At 45.7% G+C, this 26,936-nt stretch overlaps 2 protein-coding genes and 1 pseudogene across 2 annotated transcripts in view; 1 reads left to right on the forward strand and 2 right to left on the reverse strand.

Moving 5' to 3' along the window:
- The window catches only part of LOC121478235 (40S ribosomal protein S21-like), a 17,712-nt gene extending 15,388 nt beyond the window's left edge, over nt 1-2,324 (reverse strand). Inside the window, exon 1 of the mRNA XM_041733159.1 lies at nt 1,796-2,324. The gene's annotated coding sequence lies outside the window, so the exon portion shown is untranslated. The remainder of the gene's footprint in view (nt 1-1,795) is intronic.
- Nucleotides 2,174-15,842, forward strand: AHCY (adenosylhomocysteinase). Its single transcript, XM_041733158.1, has 10 exons — nt 2,174-2,324; nt 6,808-6,998; nt 8,128-8,203; nt 9,820-9,969; nt 11,106-11,218; nt 11,678-11,885; nt 11,977-12,064; nt 12,164-12,281; nt 13,051-13,245; nt 14,915-15,842. The coding sequence occupies exons 1-10, from the start codon at nt 2,297-2,299 to the stop codon at nt 15,044-15,046; spliced, it is 1,299 nt and encodes a 432-aa protein (XP_041589092.1). The 5' UTR covers nt 2,174-2,296; the 3' UTR covers nt 15,047-15,842.
- LOC121478455 lies at nt 4,294-4,459 on the reverse strand (annotated as a pseudogene).
- Nucleotides 15,843-26,936: the final 11,094 nt, after the last annotated feature.

A 26,936-nucleotide genomic window follows, 5' to 3' on the forward strand; every position in this document is an offset into this window, starting at 1 on the left:
GAATATATACAGTATGACTGCATTTATGCAAAGGCAAAAACCAGTCAAAACTAAACAATTTGCTGTTTAGATATAGTAATATAGGTAGTAAAACCCATTAAGAAATGCAAAGAAAAAAAGAAAAAGAAAAGTAAAGGAATGATTAAGACAAAATTCACTGTAGGGGCAGCCGGGGTGGCTGAGCAGTTTAGCACCGCCTTTGGCGCAGGGCATGATCTTGGAGATCCGGGATCAGCATCGAGTCCCATGTCGGGCTCCCCCATGTAGAGCCTGCTTCTCCCTCTGCCTGTGTTTCTGCCTCTCTGTCTCTCATGAATAAATAAATAAAATCTTTTAAAAAAAGACAAAATTCACTGTAGCAATAACTCCCATGGTGGGGAGAAGGGGCATGTGATTGAGAAGAGAAACTGGTGGCTTCTGGCATAAGGCAGTGTTTTAATCCATGGACACATAGATCAACTTGACAGAAATGGTCACAACAGAAGTAAATGGTGAAATGGCAGAGGAAGGAGGAGCAGAGTAAGAGGAAAAAGGAACATCAACCGTTAAAGGCACTAGAGAAAGATGAAGTTGCTAAGGTCAGAGAAGAAACTGAGTGAACAGGAATAAATACTGATAGGAGAGGCAGGAAAGAGAAAGCCAAAGGCATATTTATGTTGCAGGGAGGTGGGAATGCAGGCTAAGGCACATCTGTTGGATTCAGGCCAGGTTCCCTGATGACCTTGGCTGTAGAAATTTCAGCCAAGATCTGGGGGTAGAGGCCACATAGCTGAGAACTGAGTGGGAGGTGAGGAAGTGCAGATCCAGAACAGAACAACTCTGAAAAAGTTTGAGAAGAGAAGGAAGAAAATGGACAGCAGCAAGGGTGGGGGTGGGGGGGTAGGGGGGTAGGGGGTGGGGGGGGAGTGGGCTTGTAGGGAGAGTGGGGGAATGCAGTTGGGGTGGGGGTGGGGCGCCTTCCTTGAGAGATGTTAAAGGGTCTTCAGGTGACCAGTTAAAGCCACACGAAGAGGGTGCTCGGCTGGCTGAGTTGGTTAACCACCTGCCTTTGGCTCAGGTCATGATCCTGGGCTCTTGGGATCAAGCCCCATCTTGGCCTCCCTGCTCAGCATGGAGCCTGCTTCTCCCTCTGTTCCTCAGCCCACTCATGCTCTCTTTTCCTGTCTCAAATAAATAGTCTTAAAATAAAACCCACAAGGAGATATATTTTTACACCCAACAGGTCAACAAAAATCTGTTAGACAAGTGGTCACAGAGATAAGGAAAAACAGGCCCTCTCAGATACTGCTGATGGAAGGGTAAATGGCAAAACTACTTTGGAAAGCAATTCGGCAGTATCTAATCAAGTTGCAAATATGTCAGCCTAGAAACGCCTCCTCTGGGCACATTTCTGCCCTAGAGACACATGCACATGTGCACTAGGAGGCAAGTACAGAAATGCCCATTGCTGCATGTATCCAATAGCGACAGACTGTATATAACCTGCACATCAGCCAATAGAACATATAAATTACATGGAATGTACACATAAAATACTATCCGGCAGTAAAAGCAAAAATAAATACATTAAAACTACACATGATTCATAGAAATATATTGACAGAAGAAAGCAAGTTTCAGAAGGTTAAGTACAGTATGGTTCTATCTATCTATCTATTTATTTTTTTTAGTATGGTACTATTTATATAAAGGTCTTAAATATAGGAAGAATTCTAAAAACGTTTAACGATGTAGACATACGTAGTAAAAGTAGTAAAATGCATGAGACTTTACCTAAACTCAGGATAGTGCTTACCTGCAGGGGAGTGTGTAGTATCTGGGATGTGCTAGGTACCTGACATTGCAACTTCATGTATAATCCGTTTGGTAAGTTATCATTTGGCCCATTTTATTAATGAGAAAATTGCGGCTCAGGGAAGTGAACTGGTTAGAATAGCAGTTCCACTCAGTTTTGACTTTGGATTTCCTGGCTGAACGAATGAAAGAGAGGGCCTCAGGTTTGCTCTCAGGCCTCTCCCAGAGCTCCCTTCCAGAACCAGTGTGGACAAAATTGTTTTTTCCCCCCAGCGGGGATCAAAGTCCGTTCCGGCTCCTGCCTCCCGCCCCCTGGCGTTGGGACCCGCCCCCGACCACTCAGCTCCAAAGGGGCTCATGAATATGCAAAACAGAGGAAGATACTTAAAGGCGCCGGCGCCTAGTGCATATCTCTGCCCAGCGCCGCCCTTCCAGTGTCAGGACCTACTCCTGAGGCCGGCTCCCTTCGGTGTCCATCACTCTGTGCGGAAGCGCTGCCAGCATGTCGGACAAACTGCCCTACAAAGTCGGTGAGTTCCAGAAGTGGACCTAGCCAGGTCGGCTCTGCTCGCGCCGGGGCTTGTCTGGGAGGCGGCCGCAGGGCCCCCGCAGTGCGCTCCTGGTCCCCTTGAATCTTCAGCTCGGCGCGATCTTGGACGCGCGAGGCAGTTTGGGGGTTGGAGTTCTCACGTCGCAGCGAGCGGGTCGTCTTAGGCGGTGGTGGACTACAAGTCCCGGCGTGCCGTGCGAGGCCCAGTGCAGCGGCGTGGGCTGCGGAGCCGCTAACCCGCGGCGTGTAGCGCACGGAGGAGGCTGGGGTGGGCGGAGAGCGTGCACCTGGCCGCGGCCTGGGACTGTTAGCACCTGCAGGGCCGGGAGGCCAAGATGCTGCGGTCTGGGCCTGGACTGGCCCCTTGGCCAGCTGGGTGGACCCAGACAAGTGCCCAATCCTGTCTGGGCCTCCTGTAGGGAAGGCGAGGGCGCTGGAGCCGCTAAGGCATGTGAGGAGGAGAGGCCTGAAGAGCGAGCCTGAGGCCGGCGCTAGTCCACTCACAGGGACTTGGGGCTCGTTATTCAATCTCTGGGGTCACTCTCCTGGCCAACAGGGACAGTCGTGCAGAGACTCTCCGAGAAAACTTGCAGTGCTTAGAAAAATCCCTGCTGTCCTATGGATTGAAGTTGATAAAATGACAGTTAATCTTTTTTTTTAAGATTTTATTTATTTATTCATGAGAATACACAGGAGAGAGAAAGGCAGAGACACAGGCAGAGGGAGAAGCAGGCTCCATGCAGGGAGCTCGATGTGGGACTCGATCCCGGGTCTCCAGGATCACACCCTGAGCCGAAGGCAGGCGCTCAACCGCCGAGCCACCCAGGCGTCGGGACAGTTCATATTTATTGGGCGTATACAATGGGATGGGCACCTCTTCTGAGCTTTATTCTACACTAATTCACTTTATTCTTACGGTTTTTTGGGGAAGAGGCTATCTCTAATTTTATGATGAGTATGCAGAGACACAGGAGTAAAGGTAGTTTGCTCAAGATCTTACAGCTGGGAGATGTTGGAGCAGGATAAGAATGTAGGCCTTGAAGGCCTCTAAGCACACATTTTCACCACTGTGTATAAGTGGACACAGTTGGAGCAAGCTCGATGAACTCTTAGCACAGATCTCTTCGGGCTGCGAGTAGTTTTTATTTGATTTATTCATTCGAAACACACACAGAGAGAGAGGCAGGCTCCGTGCAGGGAGACCGACGTGGGACTTGATCCCGGGTCTCCAGGATCATGCCCTGGGCCAAAGGCAGGTGCTAAACCACTGAGCCACCGGGGCTGCCCTGCTAGTAGTTTTTAAAGTAAATTCAAGACACCATTAAAAATAGAGAAAGGCATCGGTATTTATGGAGTGCTTGCATCGTATTTGGTGATTTGCACGTGTTTACAAAATAATCTTTGGAATTGGACTTTATCCCATTATACAGAGGAAGAAGCTGAGGTACTACTATGAAGTACTTGTAAAGTTTCTGTGGAAATAGTAGCTTATCAAGTAGCTGGAGTAGACGGTTGTCCCTATGAAACTGAAGCTCAGAAAGCTTAAGTCAAGGTCTCATCAGTGGGGGCATATCATATCAGAGATCAGCTGCTCATGATTGAGAGCCTATTTGTGCTGGAAGGGGGAGGGTTGGTGAAAGGGGAAAAGAATAAAGAAATCTTAAGATTTTGGCTGAAGTGGCTGGTCAAATGGTTTCATTTCCTAAAAAGGGAAGATAGGGGAAGTAAAAGTTTAGGAGGGAGGAGGAGTCCCAAGGGCTCAAACATGACACATAGTAGATCCAGTTGGGCATCCAAGTAGAGATGCTGAGTAGAGAAGATGGATTTTATGAGTCCTAAATTCAGGGGAGAAGTTTGGGCTGGAAATAACATAGGAATAATTGCCGTAGGGAAGGTATTTCAAGCTGTAACTGGATGAGCTCATCTGGTAAGAGGTGAGATGATGGAAACCCTGAAGGTTTCCAAACATAAGAGTCAGTTGTAGGAAGAGGAGCCAGGAAGGTAGAAAGAAAACCACAGAAGGACAGGCATAGAAGCCAAGAAAAGAGTTTCAATTAGCAATAATCGCGCCTCGGATAAACCTCATTGGCTACGATACTGCCACTGCGCAAAGCTAAGAAAAGAGTTTCAGAAGGAGTATATAACTAGTGGGAGCAGTACTTCAAGGAGAAACATGAAGATAGATAATTGACCTTTAGATGTAGGATGAGGCCACTCTTGGGAGACCTTGAGAACAGTTTCAGAGTAGTGAAGTTCCAAAAAAAGTTGAGAGGACATGGGATCAAGCCCCACCTAGTAGAGCTGTTCTTTTGTAACAAAAATGCTTGGTCTATAGCTACAGAGGAGGAGGGTAGTGGATTGCACAGAGGAAATGTGGCGTAGTTCTGAATTCTTCTCATGAATTGTCATTAGTTGGTGAGGAGAGGCGTTAGAGGTTTGGACAGAGCAGCAAAAGAGTAAATTTTTTTTTTTTTTTTTTTTTTTTTTTCCTGAGAGAGCGTATGCAAGAGAGTGTGAGGTGGGGGACAGAGGGAGAGAGAGTCAAGCAGGCTCCATGCTCAGCATGTAGCCCAATGTGGGGCTCTATCTCACAACCTGAGATCATGACTGAAATCAAGAGTTGGACACATAACTGAGTTATCCAGGCGCCCCAACCTAAGAAGAGTAAATTTACTAAGAAAATGTACAAAGATTGCTTAGTGTCCCATGAGATTTCTGGTCTTGATATGGTTGTGATTTTCCTCCTGCTGGGCTCCCTGGCTTGGGTGCAGTGGAGGATTGGGTTTAACTAGGGTGGGAGTTTTGCCAAGAGGTTTTCAGAGGGAACAGTGGAATCTTAAACTGTGGAAGAAGTTGAGAATAGGAAGGTGGTGTGATGAGGGACTGGAAATTGGTAGGATTAATGCATTAGAGGTTCTGACCTCACCATCCTTGCCCTTACTGGAGTTGGGGCTCCAGAGGGAGAAGATTAGAAAGATGGGACATGGCTAGAGTTGGTTGCTTGAAATCAAGATTTCCAAAGAGGTGGATAGGTGGGGGTGAGGTGGGAGGGTGATAGCAATGGGATGTGTGGTGAGGCATTGTGGCAATAGTTCCTCCCTCATTTCTTCTCTGAAATTGTTTAGATGTACAGTAGGAAGCAGACTGACTTAGTTTTATTGTTACTATTAAATTCTCTACAATCCTTTCCCTCTCACCCACCACATCTTTGGATGATTGGCAGGTTCTAAATTTCCCGAGAGATTAAAATCACCAGGAGTCCCAGCCCTCATCCTAGACCTATTGAATCTTTTTTTCTAGGAGAGTTTTACAAGTATGCCTGATGACTCTTACTGTGGAAGTTTGCAACCACTGACCTGGGGAATGGGGCTGGTTTGGGCTGGGAGACAGAAAGGGTGAGATTATTAGAAGACTATGAGATGGTGAGAGAGCTCATTATAGTATTCTTCTTTCCTGTCTGAAAATGTGGGCAAATTTGAGACATTTGGGGTGGTAGAAGCCAAAACATAACTCATTATTGATAGTATCAAAGCCAGAGGGTAGAGATGAGTGTTGTTAGATCCTGCTAACAAACTGCCAAATTGGGCAGTTCCTCCAGGTACAGGCAAGGTGAGCAAGGCAGGTCTCTTTGTGGAAGAACTTGCTTCCTGCAGGCTGGCTGGCTACTGCTTGCTTGCAAAGGGAGAGCTGAACCGAGCATGCCCTTTATTCCTCCCAAATTCACCAATCAGACAAGCCACTCTGGCTTCCTCTAAGGCAGAGAGAGGCCAAGAGTGTTCGTTATACAGGTGAGTTTACTCTGAGTGGAAAGGAACATGAGTAGGGGGAAGCAGCATATTGATGTGGTGAAGGAGATCAAGCAACTGTGTTGAGTCCAACGTGTTTGATATTATTTATGAGTGATGGAGTCACCAAGAATGATGACTTGGAAGATGGAGCGCCAGAAGCCAAAATCTTTAAGAAATGAGGTTGGTAGGTGACCAACCTAGGTGATCAGAAAGGGTAGGGTAGTGGGTCTATTTCCAATAGTGGGCGTGCCTGGGTGACTTAATGGTTAAGCATCTGCCTTCAGCTTAGGGTGTGATCCTGGAGTCCCACATCGCGCTCCCTGCATGGGGCCTGCTTCTCCCTCTACCTGTGTCTCTGCCCCTTTCTCTCTCTGTGTCTCTCATGAATAAATAAATAAAATCTTAAAAATAAGAGGGGGTAGTAGGACTTACTTATAAGCTGATAGCTATTTTCAAGGGGGCATTTACCTGTGTTGTAATTTTCACATTCCTGTTGATTCTTTGATTACACGTGTTCTCCCACAAGGCTGTAAGCTGTGGTTAGGCAGGGACAATGTCTGTCTTTTTTGACAGCCCTGGCTCTGTAAATCCTTGTTGAATGAGTGAGAATGGTGGTGCTTTGCGGTTGGTGGGAGGAGACAGCTCACGCAACTCTCATCCATCTTGGCCCTGCAGCTGACATCAGCCTGGCCTCCTGGGGACGCAAGGCCCTGGACATAGCGGAGAATGAGATGCCGGGCCTGATGCGCATGAGGGAGATGTACTCGGCCTCCAAGCCACTGAAGGGTGCCCGCATCGCTGGCTGCCTACACATGACCGTGGAGACAGCTGTCCTCATTGAGACCCTCATAGCCCTGGGTGCTGAGGTGAGGCCTTCAGTATTTTCTGTGGGGGGTGGGGGCAGGGAAGTCCAATGTGGTGCCCCTTTGGCCCAGCAGGGGCTCCAAGCTTGTTACAGACAGTGTCCACACCCTTTGTGGTGACTATTCTTATGCATATTTTCGACCTGACTAGGACAATAGTTCCTGAGTTCCTTCAGCTCACACCCTTCTGACTGAGGAACTCAGTGGTGGGAAAACCTCACCGCTGATGTCCCACTGGGTCATCCAAGGACTGGCTCTCACTGGCCCTCCCAGGTTCATGTGCCTGCGGTGCCAGAAGGATGGTGTACTTTCATTGTTTCAGCTTAGGCTATAAGTACCAATGGCTGGCGGCTCTTCTAACCTCTCTGGGAACTTTGGAGTAAGATGGTTTCCCAAGACAGGGCAGGGAAGAGCAGCCAATACCAACCAACAATCCCACCAATGCTCAGTCCTTGAATGTCTTATTTCAACATTCACACTCAGTGGTCTGATTTTATGGCTTTAAATACTGTCTGTATAACTCCCAAATATGTGTATTAGCCTGGACTTCTCCCTGCAACTCCAGACTTATGTATCCAGCAGCTGATGTGTCAGTCAACTCCACGTAGATATCTAATAGACAGCTCAACCTCAACATGTTCAAATTCATGATTTCCTGTTCCCTTCCTCTTTCTGCAGTCTTCCTCATGTAAGTAAATGGAAACATCAGCCTTCCAGCCTTCTCAGCTCAAGAACCTGGGGTCATCCCTGACTCCTTTTCCTCCCTCACCCCGACAGCTAATCCTACAGCAAGTTCTGTCATCTCAACCTGCAGAATATACCCATCATCACCTCCACTGCCACCATTGCATTTCTTTGTCTGAACTCTTACAGCAGCTTCTTGTCTCCTTGCTTCCTTGTGGAGCCCTTTAACCTCCACATCATGTTTAGTACCAGGTGATGTTTTAAAACCTAAATTGGGTTTTGTTAATGCTCTGGCTCCTATCTACTCATCAGTTGTCCCCAGCCTATGGTTGAAGAGCCTGCGGGGCCTCTTCCCCCTCGATCCAGGGCTTTGCTTTATCCCTTTCCAGTGACCCCAGTCCTTCTGAGCTGTCTGTGACCAGTAGCCCTGTCTTGTTTTTTGTTCCAGGTGCAGTGGTCCAGCTGCAACATCTTCTCTACCCAGGACCATGCAGCTGCTGCCATTGCCAAGGCTGGCATTCCAGGTGAGTCCTGTTTGCTGCTGAGGGATATGGGAATACATGATGGAACTCTGCTTCTCCTGTTTTCTTCACTGACTCCTACTGTGACAAGTTTTCCCATGGCAGGGGAGAGGAGTCATGGTTGCAGAATTCTAGCCTAATGATTGAAGGAAAGACTTGTTTTGTTCCACTGTCATCTAAAATCCTGTGGAATGCACTTACTGGCCCATCTCAAGTCCTGTAACCAGGAAAGGTGGGATCTTATGATTGGGAGCCATATGATGTGGAGGAAAGGAAGTTCCTTAAAGGAAGAATGTAGGTCTATTTCCAAAAGAATCAGGGAGAGATATGGGCAGAAAAAGAGCCTCAGAGGTCCATTGCCCTAGGGTCTGATAGTCTGGGGGGCTGAGACTTTATCACAAGCTGCTGAAGAAACAGGCACCATCTGCTGGGACTTGAGGAGGAGAGTGGTTAGCTCTGATGGTGATTAAATAGGACATTCCTGGGGATCCCTGGGTGGCTCAGTGGTTTGGCGTCTGCCTTTGGCCCAGGGTGTGATCCTGGAGTCCCGGGATCGAGTCCAACGTCGGGCTTCCTGAATGGAGCCTGCTTCTCCTCTGTGTCTCTCCTTCTTTCTCTGTGTGTCTCTCATGAATAAATAAATAAAATCTTAAAAAAATAAAATAAATAGGACATTCCTTCTAACCAGCCATAGGTGGAGGGAATGGGTTGGGGAGGACCCTTCCAGAGCTTGGAAGGGCTCAGACAGGTCCCCCACTCCTCAGCCTTGTTTGACTCCATGACCCTTTTCTGGGAAAGGCCTTGTTTACAAGACCACTGTCTGCTATAGTTTGGGGGAGGAGGCAGCTGCTGGGCCTGCTTGGTCAGTTACATTTGCTCACAGGAGATTCATGGAAGCGGCCCCCCCCACCCCCCCGGTTAGTGTCCCAGTCTGGGCTGGCAGTCAGTCCTGGATTCTGGTGGCTGTTCTGGAATGCCCATGCTGAGTGACAGGGCACATCTTAGCCCCTCTCTGGGCATCTGTAAATGATGATGATGGTAATGCCTGCCTCAGAGTGTTACTGTCAGGAAAAAACGAGATGGAGCGTGAGGCAGTCAGAATAATTTTTTGGTCAGACAGTCTGGGACAACCCACCACAGAGACTGCTGGGCCCTCAAGTCCTTCAGTGCAAAATTAATCTTGGACTTTGGCTGCTGGTCCACCTGAGTGTGGCTCACTGATCCTGTAGCACCTTCATCCCAGCAGTAGGCATCATGGGTGGGAGCCCTGGTCATTAGGTTGATGTCCTAGTCTTTGGGGCCCAGACAGAAGGGAGTAGGGAAGGAAATAATTATTTCCAGATACTATATCTGGGGGGCCGTACTCTGCCTTAATCTGTAGAGATGAAGAAACTGAGGCTCACAGAGGGGAAGTGATTTGCTCAAAGTCACACAGCTGGTGAATGTAGAACCAGGATTTGTACTCAGATCTGGTTCCAAGTTCTGTTCTTTTCACTGCCTGAATCTTCTAGGGATGGGAATTTGGTAGGAGATTGTATTGGCTGTGCTCAGGTGGTTCCCTGGAGCAGGCACCAGTGGGGAGGGCCAGGCTCTGATGTGCTGTGCCACTCCACCTCCAGTGTATGCCTGGAAGGGTGAAACGGATGAGGAATACCTGTGGTGCATTGAGCAGACACTGTACTTTAAGGACGGACCCCTCAACATGATTCTGGATGACGGAGGTGACCTTACCAATCTCATCCACACCAAGTACCCACAGCTCCTATCAGGTAGGTAAGTGGGGTAGGTGTGGGGCAAGGTGTTCTAGATGGGGCCTGCTTGCCCATGTGAAAGCAGCAGCCTGGCAAGATTCCACTGCCTCGTGCAGCAGGTTCTGTGGAAGATGGGAGGATGGCAGTTTCCCACAGACATGTTGGGGCCTGGACTCCAGATTTCTGATGATGTGGGGCTGAGGTTGTGGTGGGGAGGCCTGGCTAAGGTCTGGTTTGAGGGCAAGCATAAGGCCAAGGCTGGGATTATTAGCTTTGTTAAATCTGGGTGGGGAGGAATGTAGAGGGAGTACTGAGTACAAAGGCCCTGAGGCAGGAAAAGATGGACTATTCAGGAAACTGAAAGGAAGCCAGTTTGTCAGCTTCTTTCACAGGGGAGAATTGCAGGGTGTGGCTGGAGCCCTAATGAAGGGCAGATGTGTGAGGACTTAACAGACTAGAGAGATTTTGGCTTGATCCTGAGAGCAAAGAGAAATAATTGGATGATTTTTTTTTTTAAATTAATTTTTATTGGTGTTCAATTTACCAACATACAGAAAAACACCCAGTGCTCATCCCGTCAAGTGTAATTGGATGATATTAAAAAGATTTCTCTGGGGGCACCTGCGTGGCTCAGTGGTTGAGCATCTGTCTTTGGCTCAGGTCGTGATCCCTCGGTCCTGGGATCAAGTCCTGCATCAGGCTCCTCAAGGGAACCCATGTCTCTGACTCTCTGTGTGTCTCTCATGAATAAAATCTAAAAAAAGATTTCTCTGAAAATATATACACATTAAAAATGGCTGCTGGCTCCTGTGTAGAAGATGGGTCGTGCTGGGCACTGCCACTGGAACAGTGGCAGCAGGCATGAAGAGCTTGAGATTGCTGGTGAGAGAGCGAGCACCAGCTCCAGCTTAAGCTGGAGAGCTTAGGCCTGGTGATGGTGGTGGTGACTCTTGCATGCTGGCCTGGAGGATCAGGTGACTGGTATCAGTCACAGAGATGGAACCCAGAAAGAGGAGCAGCTTTCAGGGGCAAAGATAAGGAATTTGGATGAGTTGAGGTGTGGGCTCTCTGAGGCTCTTGGGGTCTCATGCCAGAGGCACTGCGTTTTTCCCCTTGGGCAGCCCCTTAGGCTCATCCCCTTCTCTCTTGTCCAGGCATCCGAGGCATTTCTGAAGAGACCACAACAGGGGTTCATAATCTATACAAGATGATGGCCAACGGGAAGCTGAAGGTGCCTGCCATCAATGTGAATGACTCTGTCACCAAAGTGAGTCTGGGGGCAGTGCCATGTTCAGCTGTTCATTCCCAGTGCTCAGGAGTAGGCCTCTGAAGAAGGGCCCCTGGGAAGGCTGTAGGCTAGAGACTTGAAGCCCTCATTTGAGGGGTGGTGGTGGGGGTGGGTAAGGGGTAATAAGCGACTGAGGGTAATAAGTAGATTAAAGAGGAAAAGAACTCTATGGTGAGTTTTAGAGCTGGGCACCAAGAGCTTTAAAAATGAAGCAGGTTTTAGGCAATCTCTCTTAGCAGTTAATCCTTAGGAAGCCTTCTAGACTGGCATAGAAAGGCTAGGGAGAAGGTTTTGGGCTGATTCAGAGCAAGGGGCATATGAGCACATTAGCTGGTAGGGAGAAGTCACAGGAGCTGATTAGGCCAAGATGCTGAGAGTAGTTTCTGAGGCCCCAGGGCCTTGCCTGCCCCCATCACCCTTTTGCCCCTCTTCTTTCAGAGCAAGTTTGACAACCTGTATGGCTGCCGGGAGTCTCTTATAGATGGCATCAAGCGGGCTACGGATGTGATGATTGCAGGCAAGGTGGCAGTGGTAGCAGGCTATGGCGATGTGGGCAAAGGTTGTGCCCAGGCCCTGCGGGGTTTTGGGGCCCGCGTCATCATCACGGAGATCGACCCCATCAATGCACTGCAGGCTGCCATGGAGGGTATGATAGGGCGAGGGTTGTCTGTCAGCCACTGGGGCCAGAGGAGGGGCAGGGCCACCCTGGATGACCTGTGGACACCATCTCTGCACAGGCTATGAGGTGACCACTATGGATGAGGCCTGTCAGGAAGGCAATATATTTGTCACCACCACAGGCTGTGTTGACATCATCCTTGGCCGGTAGGTGCCAGGTTGGGGGTTGCAGGGAACAAGGAAGGGGTTAGGCTTGGGTCGCTCTTTGTCCCTAACCGTTTTCCATGGGTTGGCGCTCCCCAACAGGCACTTTGAACAGATGAAAGATGATGCCATTGTGTGTAACATCGGACACTTTGATGTGGAGATTGACGTCAAATGGCTGAATGAAAATGCTGTAGAGAAAGTGAACATCAAGCCCCAGGTGAGTAGGCCCAGCAGCGTGGGCAGATGGAAGACAGCAGGGGACATGTTTGTGGACTGATCACCACGGAGGGTAGAGGAGCAGGCTCTGGCAACCTGGGCAGTGAGATGGGAGGGAGGAAGGCCTGGTTTTAAGGCCTCTTAAGTCAAAATCTTAGAATGACATCAGGACATCTCCATTTTTTTTTTTTTTTTTTTAAAGCTCTCAAGATGATTCTGTTGTGCAGCTTAGGTTGAGTACCACTCCATTCAATTTTTACTAAGCATGATGATTGAGAATATGGGATTTGTCCTCAAAATGTCCTCCAGGCTCAAATTGCAGCAACTTAACCCTTTAGACTTCAGTTTCTCTATCTGTGAAATGAGGATAATAATAGTACATAAATCATAGGGTTGTTATTAGAATCAAATGTGATAATTATATGTATATATATAATTGTGTATGCTCTTAGCCCAGGGCACATGGCAATAATAATATTAGCTAATACTTATGAGTACTTAGTATCTATCTGCCAAACCATGTGTCAAGTGCTTGACACATGTCCACTCATTAAATTCTCACAGCAGACCCATGAGGTTTGTAGCTCAGAGCTGCTAAATAAATATTGGCTCCTACTAATTTTGAGTGCCAGGCGCAATGCTGGAGGTTGTTCTAAGATGGTCTAGGCCCTTCACAGACAGTATTGGAGGGAGGAACTGCTGGACAAGAGGGTAGGATGAGGCAGGAACAGTGCCCTGCCAACCCTCATTATTGCTCTGCTCAATTGCAGGTTGACCGCTACCGGCTGAAAAATGGGCGCCGTATCATCCTGTTGGCTGAGGGCCGGCTGGTCAACCTGGGCTGTGCCATGGGCCATCCCAGCTTTGTGATGAGCAACTCATTCACCAATCAAGTGCTGGCACAGATAGAATTGTGGACCCACCCAGACAAGTACTCTGTTGGGGTTCACTTCCTGCCCAAAAAGGTAGGTTTATCTCTATCCTCTTAGGGGTCCTCACAGGGTCCTCCATAGGCAGAAACATTCCATCTAACAGAGGAGGAAATGGAGGCCCAAAAGCAGGGAATGACTCCCAGAGAGTGGTTGTTGTCATCTGAAGGCTTGACTGGCTGAAAGATTCACTTCATGTTGGTGTTGGCTGTTGGCAGGTCTCAATTCCTCACCACGTGGGTCCGTCTCCATAGGATTGCTTAAATGTCCAGACGAGATGGCAGCTGGCCTTCCCCTAGAATGAGTGATCCAGAGTAGAGCAAAGGAGGAAGCTGCAAGCGCCTTTTAGGACCTAGTCTCCAAGTCCCACAACATCATTTCTGCTTTATTCTATTCATTAGAATGAGTTACTCAAAGATAAGGAATAGGCTCTCCCTCTTAAAGGAAAGGGTGTTAAGAATCTATGGACAAGGGGACCTGGGTGGCCCAGTGAGTTAAGTGTCTGCCTTCAGCTCAGGTCATGATCCCAGAGTCCTGGGACTGAGCCCCACATAGGGCTCCCTGCTCAGCGAGGAGCCTGCTTTTCCTTCTCCCTCTGCCATTCCCCCTGCTGTGCTCTCTGGCTCTCTCTATCTCTCTGTCAAATAAATAAGTAAAATCTTAAAAAAAAAAAAAAGAAAAAAAAGAAAGAAGAATTTTGGACAAAGACTTTTAAGGATATATTTTAAAACTATCACAACCATTTTAATCTAAAAAGGAACTCTTGGCTATATAACATAGAACTCTAAGAGTCAGACAATGGACCTAAAGATTCATCTTTCTATGTCTTGATTATTTTCTTCTTTACATTCATTTCACTTATCAAATAGACTTGCCACTTATGAGCTGAGACGGATACCTTCCCTGTTTAAGATTCCCTCCCTGACAGCACCTGGGTGGCTCAGTCAGTTAAGTGTGTGCCTTCGGCTCAGGTCATGATCCCAGGGTCCTGGGATTGAGCCCCATATCAGGCTACCTGCTCAGTAAGGAGCCTGCTTCTCCCTCTCCCCAGTGCTTGTGCTCTCTCTTGCTCTCTCTCTCTCAAATAAATAAAATCTGGGATCCTTGGGTGGCGCAGCGGTTTAGCGCCTGCCTTTGGCCCAGGGCACGATCCTGGAAACCCGGGATCGAATCCCACATCGGGCTCCTGGTGTATGGAGCCTGCTTCTCCCTCTCCCTGTGTCTCTGCCTCTCTCTCTCTCTGTGTGACTATCATAAATAAATAAAAATTAAAAAATAAATAAATAAATAAATAAATAAATAAAATCTTACAAAAAAAAATAAAAAAGATTCCCTCCCTTTTAGGAATTGAAGAGTCCCTGTCTCTTACCTGTCATAGAAAATATGTTCTATCCTTGGTTAACTTCCAGAGAAGCTTTTGGCTAGTTGCATGGATTGGTGGAGAGTGAGGAAGGAATCTAGTTGATGGTTTCATTGGGGCTACTTTGGGGGGTGGGTATGATGCATGGTTCCCTCTTGAAAAGGGGAAGCTAGGCAGCCAAAAACAACACATCCACTGAAGCTGACTATGAGGATAGAATGAGGTAAGATGTAACACATGACAGATACTCCAACAGAATAATTCTTGTCTGTATTGGTAGCTGGATGTAGGTAAGGGGTCCCAGAGCATGGCATTGAGTCTGGGTCTTCCTGTGTTTTTCTCCAGCTGGATGAAGCAGTGGCTGAAGCTCACCTGGGTAAGCTGAATGTGAAGCTGACCAAGCTGACTGAGAAGCAGGCCCAGTACCTGGGCTTGTCCCGTGATGGCCCCTTCAAGCCCGATCATTACCGCTACTGAGAACCAGGCTTATTGTTTGCCTTCTAACTGCTGGCCTTGCTGGGGTCCCACCTCTCTTCCCCAAGAGCAAATGGCACCAACTTTGAGATAGGTTTGTTAATGTCCCCCACTGACTCCCCAGTGCTGGTCACTTAGTCTTTGGCCTTTGCTGCATCCTTCATACTGTTCTAGGTGTGGCAGAGGGAATGGAGAAGCCCCTTCTCAAGCCCTGGTCATAATAGAAGTACACAGGAGAAACCCACAAGGAACCCTGAGCTCAGGGGTTTTGGAACTGCTCACTCAGTCAGTCCTTACTTAGTTCGGAAGTCAGCAGTGGTGGTCACAAAGCCCATACACTTTACCATCTAGGCCCTCACTTGGCCTATGAACTTTCTACCCATGTTCTTAGTTACTGGTTCACTGGTCCCTCAGCCCGTGACAGATGAGAATGAATGATATCAAAAGGAAGGGAGGAACTTCTGCGAGTTTGAATGCCCCAGAGAGCCTGGCTTAGTGCTGGGCATTCTTTTGAAGAGGTTTCACAGAACAATGAGGTTAGTACTTTCAGTTTCTATTTTACAGAGGTTAGAATAGACTGTTAAGGGACAGCCAGAAAGGACAAGAGAAGTGACAGCCTGAGGTTGAGAAGGGCCAGAGAATCATAAAAGCAGATATAGATCTGGCCACCTCTTTGTAACATGATGGTTCTTATCACAACCCTGGATCAAAAAGATTTGTTTGGTTTATAATGTTTAATTGTTTATAATGTTCAAAGAGAGTGGAAGGAGGGTAAATAAAAATTTTGGTGCCTAAAAAATTTTGAGCCTTTATTAAATAGATAATCCACAGCCAATAATATATGGCATGAATAAGAAGTAAGAGTTGTGTGCTGATGAAAACAAAGGGTTGTCTGCAGTGTGGGCTGATAAAGGCTGCAGGCACAGCCTTGGGTTGGAAGAACGGGTAAAGTGAGAGAATTCTATCTTTTCAGGTATGTCTCTTGTAAACAGCCAATTTTTTAACCTCATCTAAGACTATCATTTAATAGGTGAATTTAGCCCATTATATTCATTATAATCCCTATTCATATTTTTTCCTCTACCTTATGTTTTGTGTGTTTCAATTCATATTTTATTTTTCTCCCCCTTTACACTTTGGGTTGATCCAGTGCTCCTCAGGGGGAAGTATTTATTGAGCATCTGCTGGATGCTAGGTGCTTTGTAGTTGATTTTCTTTATTCTCACAATAAGCTTAGTCATGTTACCCTAATTTTATAGATGAGAATGGAGGCTCATAAAGATTAAATGTCTTTCCTAAAGTCCCACATTTATAAGAGGCCACTTAGAGGAAATTGAGCTCCCTCCTATTTGCCTAAATGGTCATATATTGAACTCTGTCCTGGTCTTAGAAATCAAGAACTCACTTGGGAAGGGTAACTGGAGACTATTCTAAGGGTCATCCACTGAATGGAGGGCCTGATGGGGATATTGGGATGTTTGAGACTTAACCCTACCCTTCTGGGATCTCAAGCTAGGGGGAGAATGCATTCACAAAACAGCTTTGCCATCTCCTGGCATTTCTTTTTCTGTGCCCAACTTTAGAGGTAAGTCCCGGGCAGCAGCAGGAGAAAGGCAGCAGGGAAAACGTGATGCCTGAAGTAAATTTTAAAAGAACTGATGATTTTTAACGAGAAGAATTGAAGGCCAGGGCATTCCAGGCAGAATGGCTTAAGCAAGAGTGAGTTGAGGGGATGAGGTAGGAAAGGGTTATTTGACTATAGTTTAGGAGGAGCTATGAGGTAAAGGGCTCAAAAGGTGGCCTGGGGGACAGGAAGGATAGGCTTTGAACTCCAAGATTAGATTTCTGGTTTTAATCCATGAGTTGCACAGACTCCTGAAATGTCCCTGCTTGACCGAGCATTCCACAAATGTGGTTTGTTCATTTTTATATTCTCCGTCTCTGGCTATCAGGTAGTATTATTCCCATGTTACTAATGAGGACAGAGGTTCAGAGAGGCCAAATGTCCTGACTCAAGATCATACAATATGTTACAGGCATATATGATATGATTCCACTGTAAATAATTTTACAAATTTTGGTACTTCAACAATTACCAGTAACGTGATGTAGGACCCACTTCTCAACTGATTGTGACACCAATGGTCAAACAGAAAGATCTATTTCCATACCCACCGCTATTTTCTTGCATACCTAATTGTGTATCAGGCATTTTGGTAAGAAAGTGCTTATTTATTTCTCATGATAACTTTGTAGGGAGTTGAATTCCTATTTTACAGATCAGGAAACCAGCTCTGAGAGGGGCCAGAGTGAGCTGGCTTTTGTACTGGTAGGATTCGGAATCCCAATCCAAGCCCTGTGTCCACCCACAAGCCCAGGTTTAGGACTTCCCAACATGTGGCTCGATAACTCTGGAACTGTAATATAGGTCCCCGAAAGGCAAGACTTCTTCCAGAGAATGCTGTCCACAGCACCACTTCAGCAACTCTACCATGGTGGTCTTTGGGACAATGACTTCTTGGTGGAAAAGAGGGACAGGCTCATCTGTTCATCTGAGCCAGAGAGGTTAGATACCTTAGCTCCTATAGCAGTCATGCCGCTCCCTCCAAGAGGCCCCTGCCTGTTTGTAAGCATACTCCTTTCAAGTCTGCCTCCTCCCAGACATAGGAAATACCTATCTAGATGTTCCCTCCCATGAGATCCCATGCAGTGCCCCCTCTCCACTCCCAGAGTTCTGGTTTCTGTTATCCAGGCCTTTTTTATTTTCCACCTTTCCTTTTTTTTTTTTTTTTTTTTAAATTTTTATTTATTTATGATAGTCACAGAGAGAGAGAGAGAGAGAGAGGCAGAGACACAGGCAGAGGGAGAAGCAGGCTCCATGCACTGGGAGCCCGACATGGGATTCGATCCCGGGTCTCCAGGATCACGCCCTGGGCCGAAGGCAGCGCTAAACCGCTGCGCCACCCAGGGATCCCTATTTTCCACCTTTCCTTTTTGGAAATGTTCTGTCAGTTTCTAGAAACTTTCTTCAAAACAAAACAAAAAACAAAATACATCCTCTCCTACACTGGGTATAATGCAACATCCTTATTCATTAAGATACAAATGTTTATATACTTACATGTAGAAACAGGAATGGCCTCAGGTAAACTCAATAAAACTACACTGTGTATAAAAACAAAAAACAACCTTCTTTTACATCTGGTCTCAGCCTCCCTCTCTGATCTCAGGTCTGCTAATCTGTCACATGTGTAACACTGACCAGGTATCCACAATGAAAGATGATGTGTCTCCTATGTCCCCAACTCCAACTCCTGATGTCTGGGCTCCACCATCAAAGCTTCAAAGGAAAAGGAGGAATTGGCTTTGTAGTATGTAACCTGGCCGTGGCTGGATTTTTTATTTTTTTATTTTTTGCCCAGGAAAGGGAGAAAGGAGGTTGGAGGCCAAGTGAGGGTTGTGGAGCAGTGGGCTAGGCTTTGAAAGGAAGAGACATGGGTCTGCTATTAACTCACCATGTGACTAGGGGCAGGGACAAGTATCTACCTCAGGTGGCTGTTTTGAAAGTCAAATGATATAACTTGTATGAAGAGTTTCATGTCAGGTTTTAAGTGTTATGTCAAGCACAGTGGGTGTGAAGGAGCAGTTTTGAAGGCAGAGAATTTAGAATAGTTGGAAAATTAGACAATACTTTAGAAAAGTCATAGGCTCAAAAAAAAAAAAGAAAAGAAAAGTCATAGGCTCTTAGTATTAGGGAAGAGCCTTAGAGCATCTATAAAGCCAAATCCAGCATTTGTATACAGAGAAGTGGAGGCTCAGAGAACTAAGGTGACACAAAGGCATCCTGCGGATCCAGGTGTCCAGCTTGCCTCCAGGTCAGAGCTCTTTCCTGGATACCAGGCCCCTCTGCCTGCTTCCATGTGGTGATGGTCCTGCTAGGCTAGAGGTGCTGGCATCCTTTTTTTTTTTTTTTTAAGATTTTATTTATTCATGAGACACACACACACACACACACACACACACAGGCAGAGACACAGGCAGAGAGAGAAGCAGGCTCCCTGCAGGGAGCCCAACCTGGGACTTGATCCCTGGTCTCCAGGATCATGCCCTGGGGCTGAAGGCAGCACTAAACCGCTGAGCCACTGGGGGCTGCCCTGGCATCCTTTTCAAGTCCTGTTGGGGATAAGTAATGAGTTTCCAGATTCCCCTAGGACAACCAGCTTCCTCTCCCAGGCTGGGGAGTTACAATCTCACAAGGATCCCAAAGGTCCCATGTGCTAGGCCATGGGCTTTTTCTGACAACTGCCGTAAGTTTAGTTGGTACCTAAGTCCACACTTCCTAGCACCCTAATGGACCACCTGCACTCATCACTTGTTCTCATCCTTGCACTTTTACAAGGGAGAGAAACAGGTGGATGGGAACATATATCTACAGTGTGTCCAACAGAATGCCTTGCCTCATCATGTCTCTCCATGGGGACCTGTGCCTGCTTTTCTTCTAACCGCTGGTTTATGTGTAACCCACTGAAGCCTCTCACCTAATCCAGTGATTCTTACTATATATCAGAACCACCTTGGAGTGGCTGGGTAGCTCAGTGGTTAAGTGTCTACCTTTGGCTCAGGTCGTGACCCTGGAGTCCTGGGATCCAGTCCTGCATCAGCCTCCCCACGCTTCTCCCTCTGCCTGTGTCTTTGTCTCTCTGTCTCTCATGAATAAATAAATAAAATCTTAAAAAAAACAAAACACCTAGAGGGCTTGTTAAAACATTATTGTGCCTATCTCCAGAGTTTCTGATTCAATAGGTCTGAGGTCAAGCCCTTATAATTTGCATTTCTAACAAGTTCCCAGGTCATGCCTATGCTGTATAGCAATCATACAGTTTGCATCTGTGTTCGACATGGATGGAACTGGAGGGTATTATGCTGAGTGAAGTAAGTCAATCGGAGAAGGACAATCATGGTTTCACTCATACGGGGAATATAAGAAATAGTGCAAGGGATTATAAGGGAAAGGAGGGAAAATGAGTGGGAAAAATTAGAAAGGGTGACAAAACATGAGAGACTTCTAACTCTGGGAAATGAACAAAGAAGGGGAGGTGAGCAGGGGAATGGGGTGACTGGCTGACGGGCACTGAGGAGGGCATTTTATGGGATGAGCACTGGGTGTTATATGTTGGCAAATTGAAATTCAATAAAAAAAATAATCAAAAAAATTTGCCTCTGTGTCTGTTGCACAGCAGCTGGCAACTGCAAAAGAGAACCACCTGTCCTGAAAATGGAGGAAAGGCACACACTTTAGTGGGGCTGCCAGGCTTGGCAAGAATGTGAACCCAGACCTGCTTCTTTGCCCCAACCAGGGGGAAGCCTACCTGAGGGTGACATCAACACAGAATTAGGAGAGTGACACATTTCAGAGGACTTGAATCTAGGCTTTATACTAACTACAAATACCCTCTGGACTTTTTAGTGATGTGAACAACAAAGTTCCCTTTTTCTTTTAGCCTCTTTGAATGAGGTTGCTGTCCCTGGCAATTTCAAGAGTCCTGCTGAGATGGAGAAGACAGAAATGACACCAGGTTGTAGGAAAATAACAGAGAAAATGGGAAAGGACCTTAGGGCTTTAATCTATAAAGTGTTGGTTCTAGGCAGAATCTCCCACCTGTTTAAGGTGGGTTGGGTGTGAATAAGCAGTGAGGTGTAAGGTCTAGGCACAATACTTAACCTGTCTGAGCCCCAGTTCCCTTATTTACAATAATACCTACCTCACGAAGTAAATTTGGGAGGTTGGGTATCATCCAGGCACAAAGTAGCTGCTCAATCAATGACCACTGTTAGTGTGATATGAATAATTGCAGAGCACATAGCCTCAGGCTGTAAGCAGCAGCTCTATATCTGTGGCAAACGTCAGGAAACAACCTTAGAGGCATCCTGGGGAGGGGGCATGTCTCAGGGCCTCCAGAGATGTCAGCAAGTGCAGGGGTTCCATGATTCTGGCTTGAGGGAAACTACTGAGGATTATTTGGAGTATTGGGCCTTCAGGGGTAGGGGGTGGGGGATGCTCTGTCAGATGGAGATCAACTAATTCCCAGATCATTTAAGACTGAGAAACAGGCTGCCTTGGGATTCCCAAGGGTCAACCCTTGGCTCATCAGTGAATTGACTATCCCCTTCCCTTCATAAAGCATGCCCCCCCCTTTATTTCCCAGCTCCCCAGGTGCAGCACTTCTGTCCCTCCCCCTCAGGCCCCATCTCTACTTTTCCTTTGCAACCTCTGACATGTATGTATACATATGCAGAATTCCAGATGTTGATAGATACCGACCTGGTTAAATAATAAAAGGAGAAAAAACAAATAGCAGAAAGAGAAATTAAGAAAACAATTCCCATTTCCAATTGCATCAAAGGGAATAAAATACCTAGGAATAGGGGGATCCCTGGGTGGCTCGGTTTAGCACCTGCCTTTGGCCCGGGGCGCGGTCCTAGAGTCCCAGGATTGAGTCCCACATCGGTCCGCATCGGGCTCCCAGCATGGAGCCTGCTTCTTCCTCCTCCTGTGTCTCTGTCTCTGTCTCTGTCTCTGTTTCTCTCTCTCTCTCTCTCATAAATAAATAAATAAATAAATAAATAAATAAATCTTAAAAAAAAACCCTAGGAATAAACTTAACCAAGAAGATGAAATACCTGTCTTCTGAAAACTATAAAATACTAATGAAAGAAATTGAAGATGACACAAATAAATAGGAAGCATTCCATGCTTATGGATTGGAAGAACAAATGTCCATTCTATCCAAAGCAATCTACAAATTTTACGCACTCAGTGAGTTATTGGTATTGGTATTATTGGTATTGGTATTTCTATCAAAATACCAATAGCAAAAAAAAAAAAAACAAAAAAAACAAAATACCAATAGCATTTTTCACAGAACTAGAATAGTCCTAAGATTTGTATGAAACTGCAAAAAGACCCCAAATAGCCAAAGTAATCTTGAAAAAGAAGAACAAAATTGGAGGTATCAGAATCCTAGATTTCAAGATATACTACAAAGCTTTAGTAATCAAAACAGTATGATGCTGGGACAAAAACAGACACATTAATCAGTGGAACAGAATGAAGAGCCCAGGAATAAACTCATGATTATATGGTCAGTCTTCAACAAGGGAGGCAAGAAAATGCAATGGAAAAAAATACCGTCTCTTCCACAAAAGTGTTGAGAAAACTGGATGACCACTTGGCAAAGAATGAAACTGAACCACTTTCTTACACCATACAAAAAGAAAATAACCTCAAAATGGATGAACGACTTAAATGTGAGACCTGAAACCATAAAAATCCTAGAAGAGATCATAGGCAGAAATTTCTCTGGCATTGGCCATAGCAACATTTTTCTAAATATGTCTCCTGAGGGAAGGGAAACAAAAGCAAAAATAAACTATTGGGACTACATCAAAATAAAAAGCTTCTGCACAGCAAAGGAAACAGCCAACAAAACTAAGATGGCATACTGAATGGGAGAAGAGATTTGCAAATGACATATCCAATAAAGGGTTATGTATCCAAAATACATAAAGCACTTATTAAACTCAAAAACAAAACCAAAAAAACAACCAATTTAAAACATGAACAGAGATATGAACAGACACATGGAAAGATGCTCAACATCACATCCTCAGGGAAATGTAAATCAGGGATCCCTGGGTGGCGCAGCGGTTTGGCGCCTGCCTTTGGCCCAGGGCGCGATCCTGGAAACCCGGGATCGAATCCCACGTCAGGCTCCCGGTGCATGGAGCCTGCTTCTCCCTCTGCCTGTGTCTCTGCCACTCTCTCTCTCTCTCTGTGACTATCATAAATAATAAAATAAAAATTAAAAAAAAAAGAAAAATTAAAAAAAAAAAGGAAATGTAAATCAAAACCACAATGAGATATCACCTCACACCTGTCAGAACGGCTAAAATAAAACACAAGAAACAAGTGTTGACAAAGATGTGGAGAAGGAACCCTTGTGCACTGTTGGTGGGAGTGCAAACTGGTGCAGCTACTGTGGAAAACAGTATGGAGGTTCCTCAAAAAATTCAAAATAGGGGACGCTTGGTTTGCTCAGTGGTTAAGTGTCTGCCTTTGGCTCAGGGCATGATCCCGGGATGCTAGGATAGAGTCCTGCATTGTGCTTCCTGTGGGGAGCCTGCTTCTCCCTCTGCCTGTGTCTCTGCCTCTCTCTCTGTGTCTCTCATGAATAAATAAAATCTTTAAAAAAAATTCAAAATAGAATTACCACATAATCCAGTAATTCCACTACCAATATTTACCCAAACACTACAAAAACACTAATTTGAAGGGATATGGCACCCCTACATTTTATTGCAGTATTGTTTACAACAGTCAAATTATGGAAGCAGCCCACATGTCCACCAATAGATTATTAGATAAAGAAGGTATGGTATATACACACACACCAGAATATTAGCCATAAAAAAGAATGAAATCTTGGCATTTGCAACAAAATGCATGGATCTAGAGAGTAAAAAGCTAAGTGAAATCAGTCATTCAGAGGAGGACAAATACCATATGATTTTACTCATATATGGAAATGAAGAAACAAAAACAAACGAACAAATTAAAAAAGAGACAACCTGGGATGCCTGGGTGGCTCAGCAGTTGAGCATCTGTCTTTGGGTCAGCGTGTGATTTCGGAGCCTGGGACTGAGTCCCACATTGGGCTCCTTGCATGAAGCCTGCTTCTCCATCTGCCTATGTGTCTGCCTCTATCTCTGTGTCTCTCATGAATAAATAAAATCTTTAAAAAAAAGACAACCCCCAAAACAACCTCTTGACTATAGAAAATAAACTGGTGGTCATCAGAGTGGAGGTGGGTGGAAAGATGGGTAAAACAGGTGATGGGGATTAAGAGTACACTTATTTTGATGAGCACCGAGGAATATATAGAATTGTGGAGTCACTATAGTGTACACCTGAAACTAATATAACACTGCATGTTAACTATACTGGAATTACAATTTTTTAAAAATTAAAAAAATAAGTTGCATTGAGATTGAATTTTTGTTAGAGGGAAGAAAAATAAAACTTTCCCCCCAAATCACAAGGCTCTACTTTTTGATTTGGGGAGGAATCAGCTCACCCAATGGCTTGCAAATATGATCTCACCATATCATATTTGGTGACTTGGAAAACTTATTTTTATCATCATCACTATATTAGTTTTTCTAGTAATTGTGTTTTTATTATTTCTCTGGCAGTTTATGCAGCCATTGGGTCCAGGAATTCTAGAGGAGTTCTGGAGGGTGTGGAAACCTTTAGGTTCTGAAGGAATGAAGCTCCCTTGGCAATAAGAAGGCACCATCATCATCATTATCACCATTAGGTGGTGCCGCCTCCCAGATTCTACAACTCCCATAGCCAGTTGGAGAGCTGGCAACAGCTACTGTCTCTCTGCAAGCCATCAGGAGAAAGCTTTCTGCAGTGAACATAAGCATTTGGCAATTTTTACCATTAAAACAAAAGACATTCACTCCCCACCCTCAACATCTTCAACATACACATCCCATATCCCGTGGTAAATATATTTGGTGCATGGAAAAAAGAAAGAGATTTATTTCAGGCTATTCTGAAATTTACTACAAATAAAACTCAGTTAAAGTCTAATTCTTTTTTTCACCTATCCTGTCCCCTTCACACATGGAAATTAGCTCCTACAGTTAAAATGCTCTGTAAAGTTTCTATTGTATGACTAGAAGGTAGCTTTGTAACAGTAGGTGGAGATGCAGTATCTGTGGTTGTTCAAACAGAGGAATGATCTTATAATAAGGAGCCAAAGATTACCAATTAGTTGGCCTATGGTCCATAATCCCAGAAGGTGTTTGAGGACCTGAGCATGGTTTTTGAAGAATATTATTTCTGTAGAACCATAAGCTTCAACTTCTACTTTTAAAAACATCAAAGACTTGGAGCACCTGGGTGGCTCAGTTGGTTAAGCGTCTGCCTTTGCTCCAGGACTCCCAGATTGAGACCCTCATCAGGCTCCCTGCTGAGCAGGGAGTCTGCTTCTCCCTATGCCCCTTACCGTGCTGTGTTCTCTCTCTCAAATAAATAAAATCTTTTTTATTTTATTTTAAAATATTTATTTATTTATTTATTTATTTTTTCATTCATTTATTTATTCATTTATTCATTCATGAGACACACACACACACACACACACACACACACACACACACAGAGGCAGAGACACAGGCAGAGGGAGAAGCAGGCTCCATGCAGGGAGCCCGACGCAGGACTCCATCCCGGGTCTCCAGGATCACACCCTGGGCTGCAGGCAGCGCTAAACTGCAGGCAGCGAGCCACCAGGGCTGCCCTAAAATCTTTTTTAAAAATAAAAACAGGGATCCCTGGGTGGCGCAGCGGTTTGGCGCCTGCCTTTGGCCCGGGGCGCGATCCTGGAGACCCGGGATCGAATCCCACATCAGGCTCCCGGTGCATGGAGCCTGCTTCTCCCTCTGCCTGTGTCTCTGCCTCTCTCTCTCCCTCTGTGACTATCATAAATAAATTTAAAAAAATTAAAAAAAAATAAAAAAATAAAAACATTGAAGACTCTTAGAAGATGTAGTGAAAACTTGTATGTTTCAATGTGCTATGCACTGGATTTTATTTTATTTTAAAGATTTTATTTATTTATTCATGAGAGACACAGAGGGAAAGAGAGAGAAAGAAAGAAAGAAAGAAGAAAGAAAGAAAGAAAGAAAGAAAGAAAGAAAGAAGCAGGCAGAGACACAGGTAGAGGGAGAAGCAGGCTCCATGCAGGGAGCCCTACGTGGGACCAGGATCATGCCCTGGGCGGGAAGGCAGGCACCAAACCGCTGAGCCACCCAGGGATCTCCAAAATCTTTTTTTTTTTTTTTTAATTTTTTTTCTTTATTTATTTATGATAGTCACAGAGAGAGAGAGAGAGAGAGCAGAGACACAGGCGGAGGGAGAAGCAGGCTCCATGCACCGGGAGCCTGATGTGGGATTCGATCCCGAGTCTCCAGGATCGCGCCCTGAGCCAAAGGCAGGCGCCAAACCGCTGCGCCACCCAGGGATCCCCAAGGGATCTCCAAAATCTTAAAAAATAAATAAAATTAGAGCAAAGAAAACTGTCGCTTCAGATTATGTTGCAGAATTTTTGGGGCTGGAAGTATTCTCAGGATAAATCTGGAGTCCAGCTCTCTCATAGTGACCAGCTGCAGATTTTGCCCCCTGGCAAGTCTTTGATTTTCCCCTTGGAGAATTACCCCTCCTACCTTACAAACAGGATTTGTTGGACTGTTAATCAAAATGGTCCAGATGTTCCTGGGCACCACATCAGGTCACTCAGATCCTCTTTCCTGAGAATTGAAATTACAAGTGGTCCCGTGCAAGAACTTAAGTGGTTGGAACTGACCCATCCTTTGGTCTTGCCCTGAAGACCTTGTCTGCTGGTTCTCTTGCTCCCTAGCACTCCTCAGTGTGCTGTCCTTTCTGAGGCCTGGCATATGGCTTATCCTTTGATTATTTGAGATCTCCTGGTCAGTCCAGTAGATTACTGACCCCTCTTTGTTTTTTGCTTAGGCTAGGCAGAATTATTTCTGTTGTTTGCAATAATAACACTGAGTGATTTTCTCTTCATTTTGCAAATGGGAAAGTGGTAGTAGCGTCAAGAAGTCAATGATTGACTTGTCCAAGGCTATATCGTTAGATCTTTGGGCTCAAGTTTAAGGCCATGCCCTAAAGGAAGAAATTATTCTGAATCAACAGCCATAAAAGTAGAACAAATCTTCTTAGGAGAGAGGTCACCCTACGTGTTATGAGAGAGAGAAAGAGGATGCGTGTATGGGTGGCAGAAGGGAGAATGAGTGAAGAATG

The sequence above is a fragment of the Vulpes lagopus genome, chromosome 18 (assembly GCF_018345385.1).
Source record: "Vulpes lagopus strain Blue_001 chromosome 18, ASM1834538v1, whole genome shotgun sequence".
In the NCBI taxonomy this organism is placed as follows: domain Eukaryota; kingdom Metazoa; phylum Chordata; class Mammalia; order Carnivora; family Canidae; genus Vulpes; species Vulpes lagopus.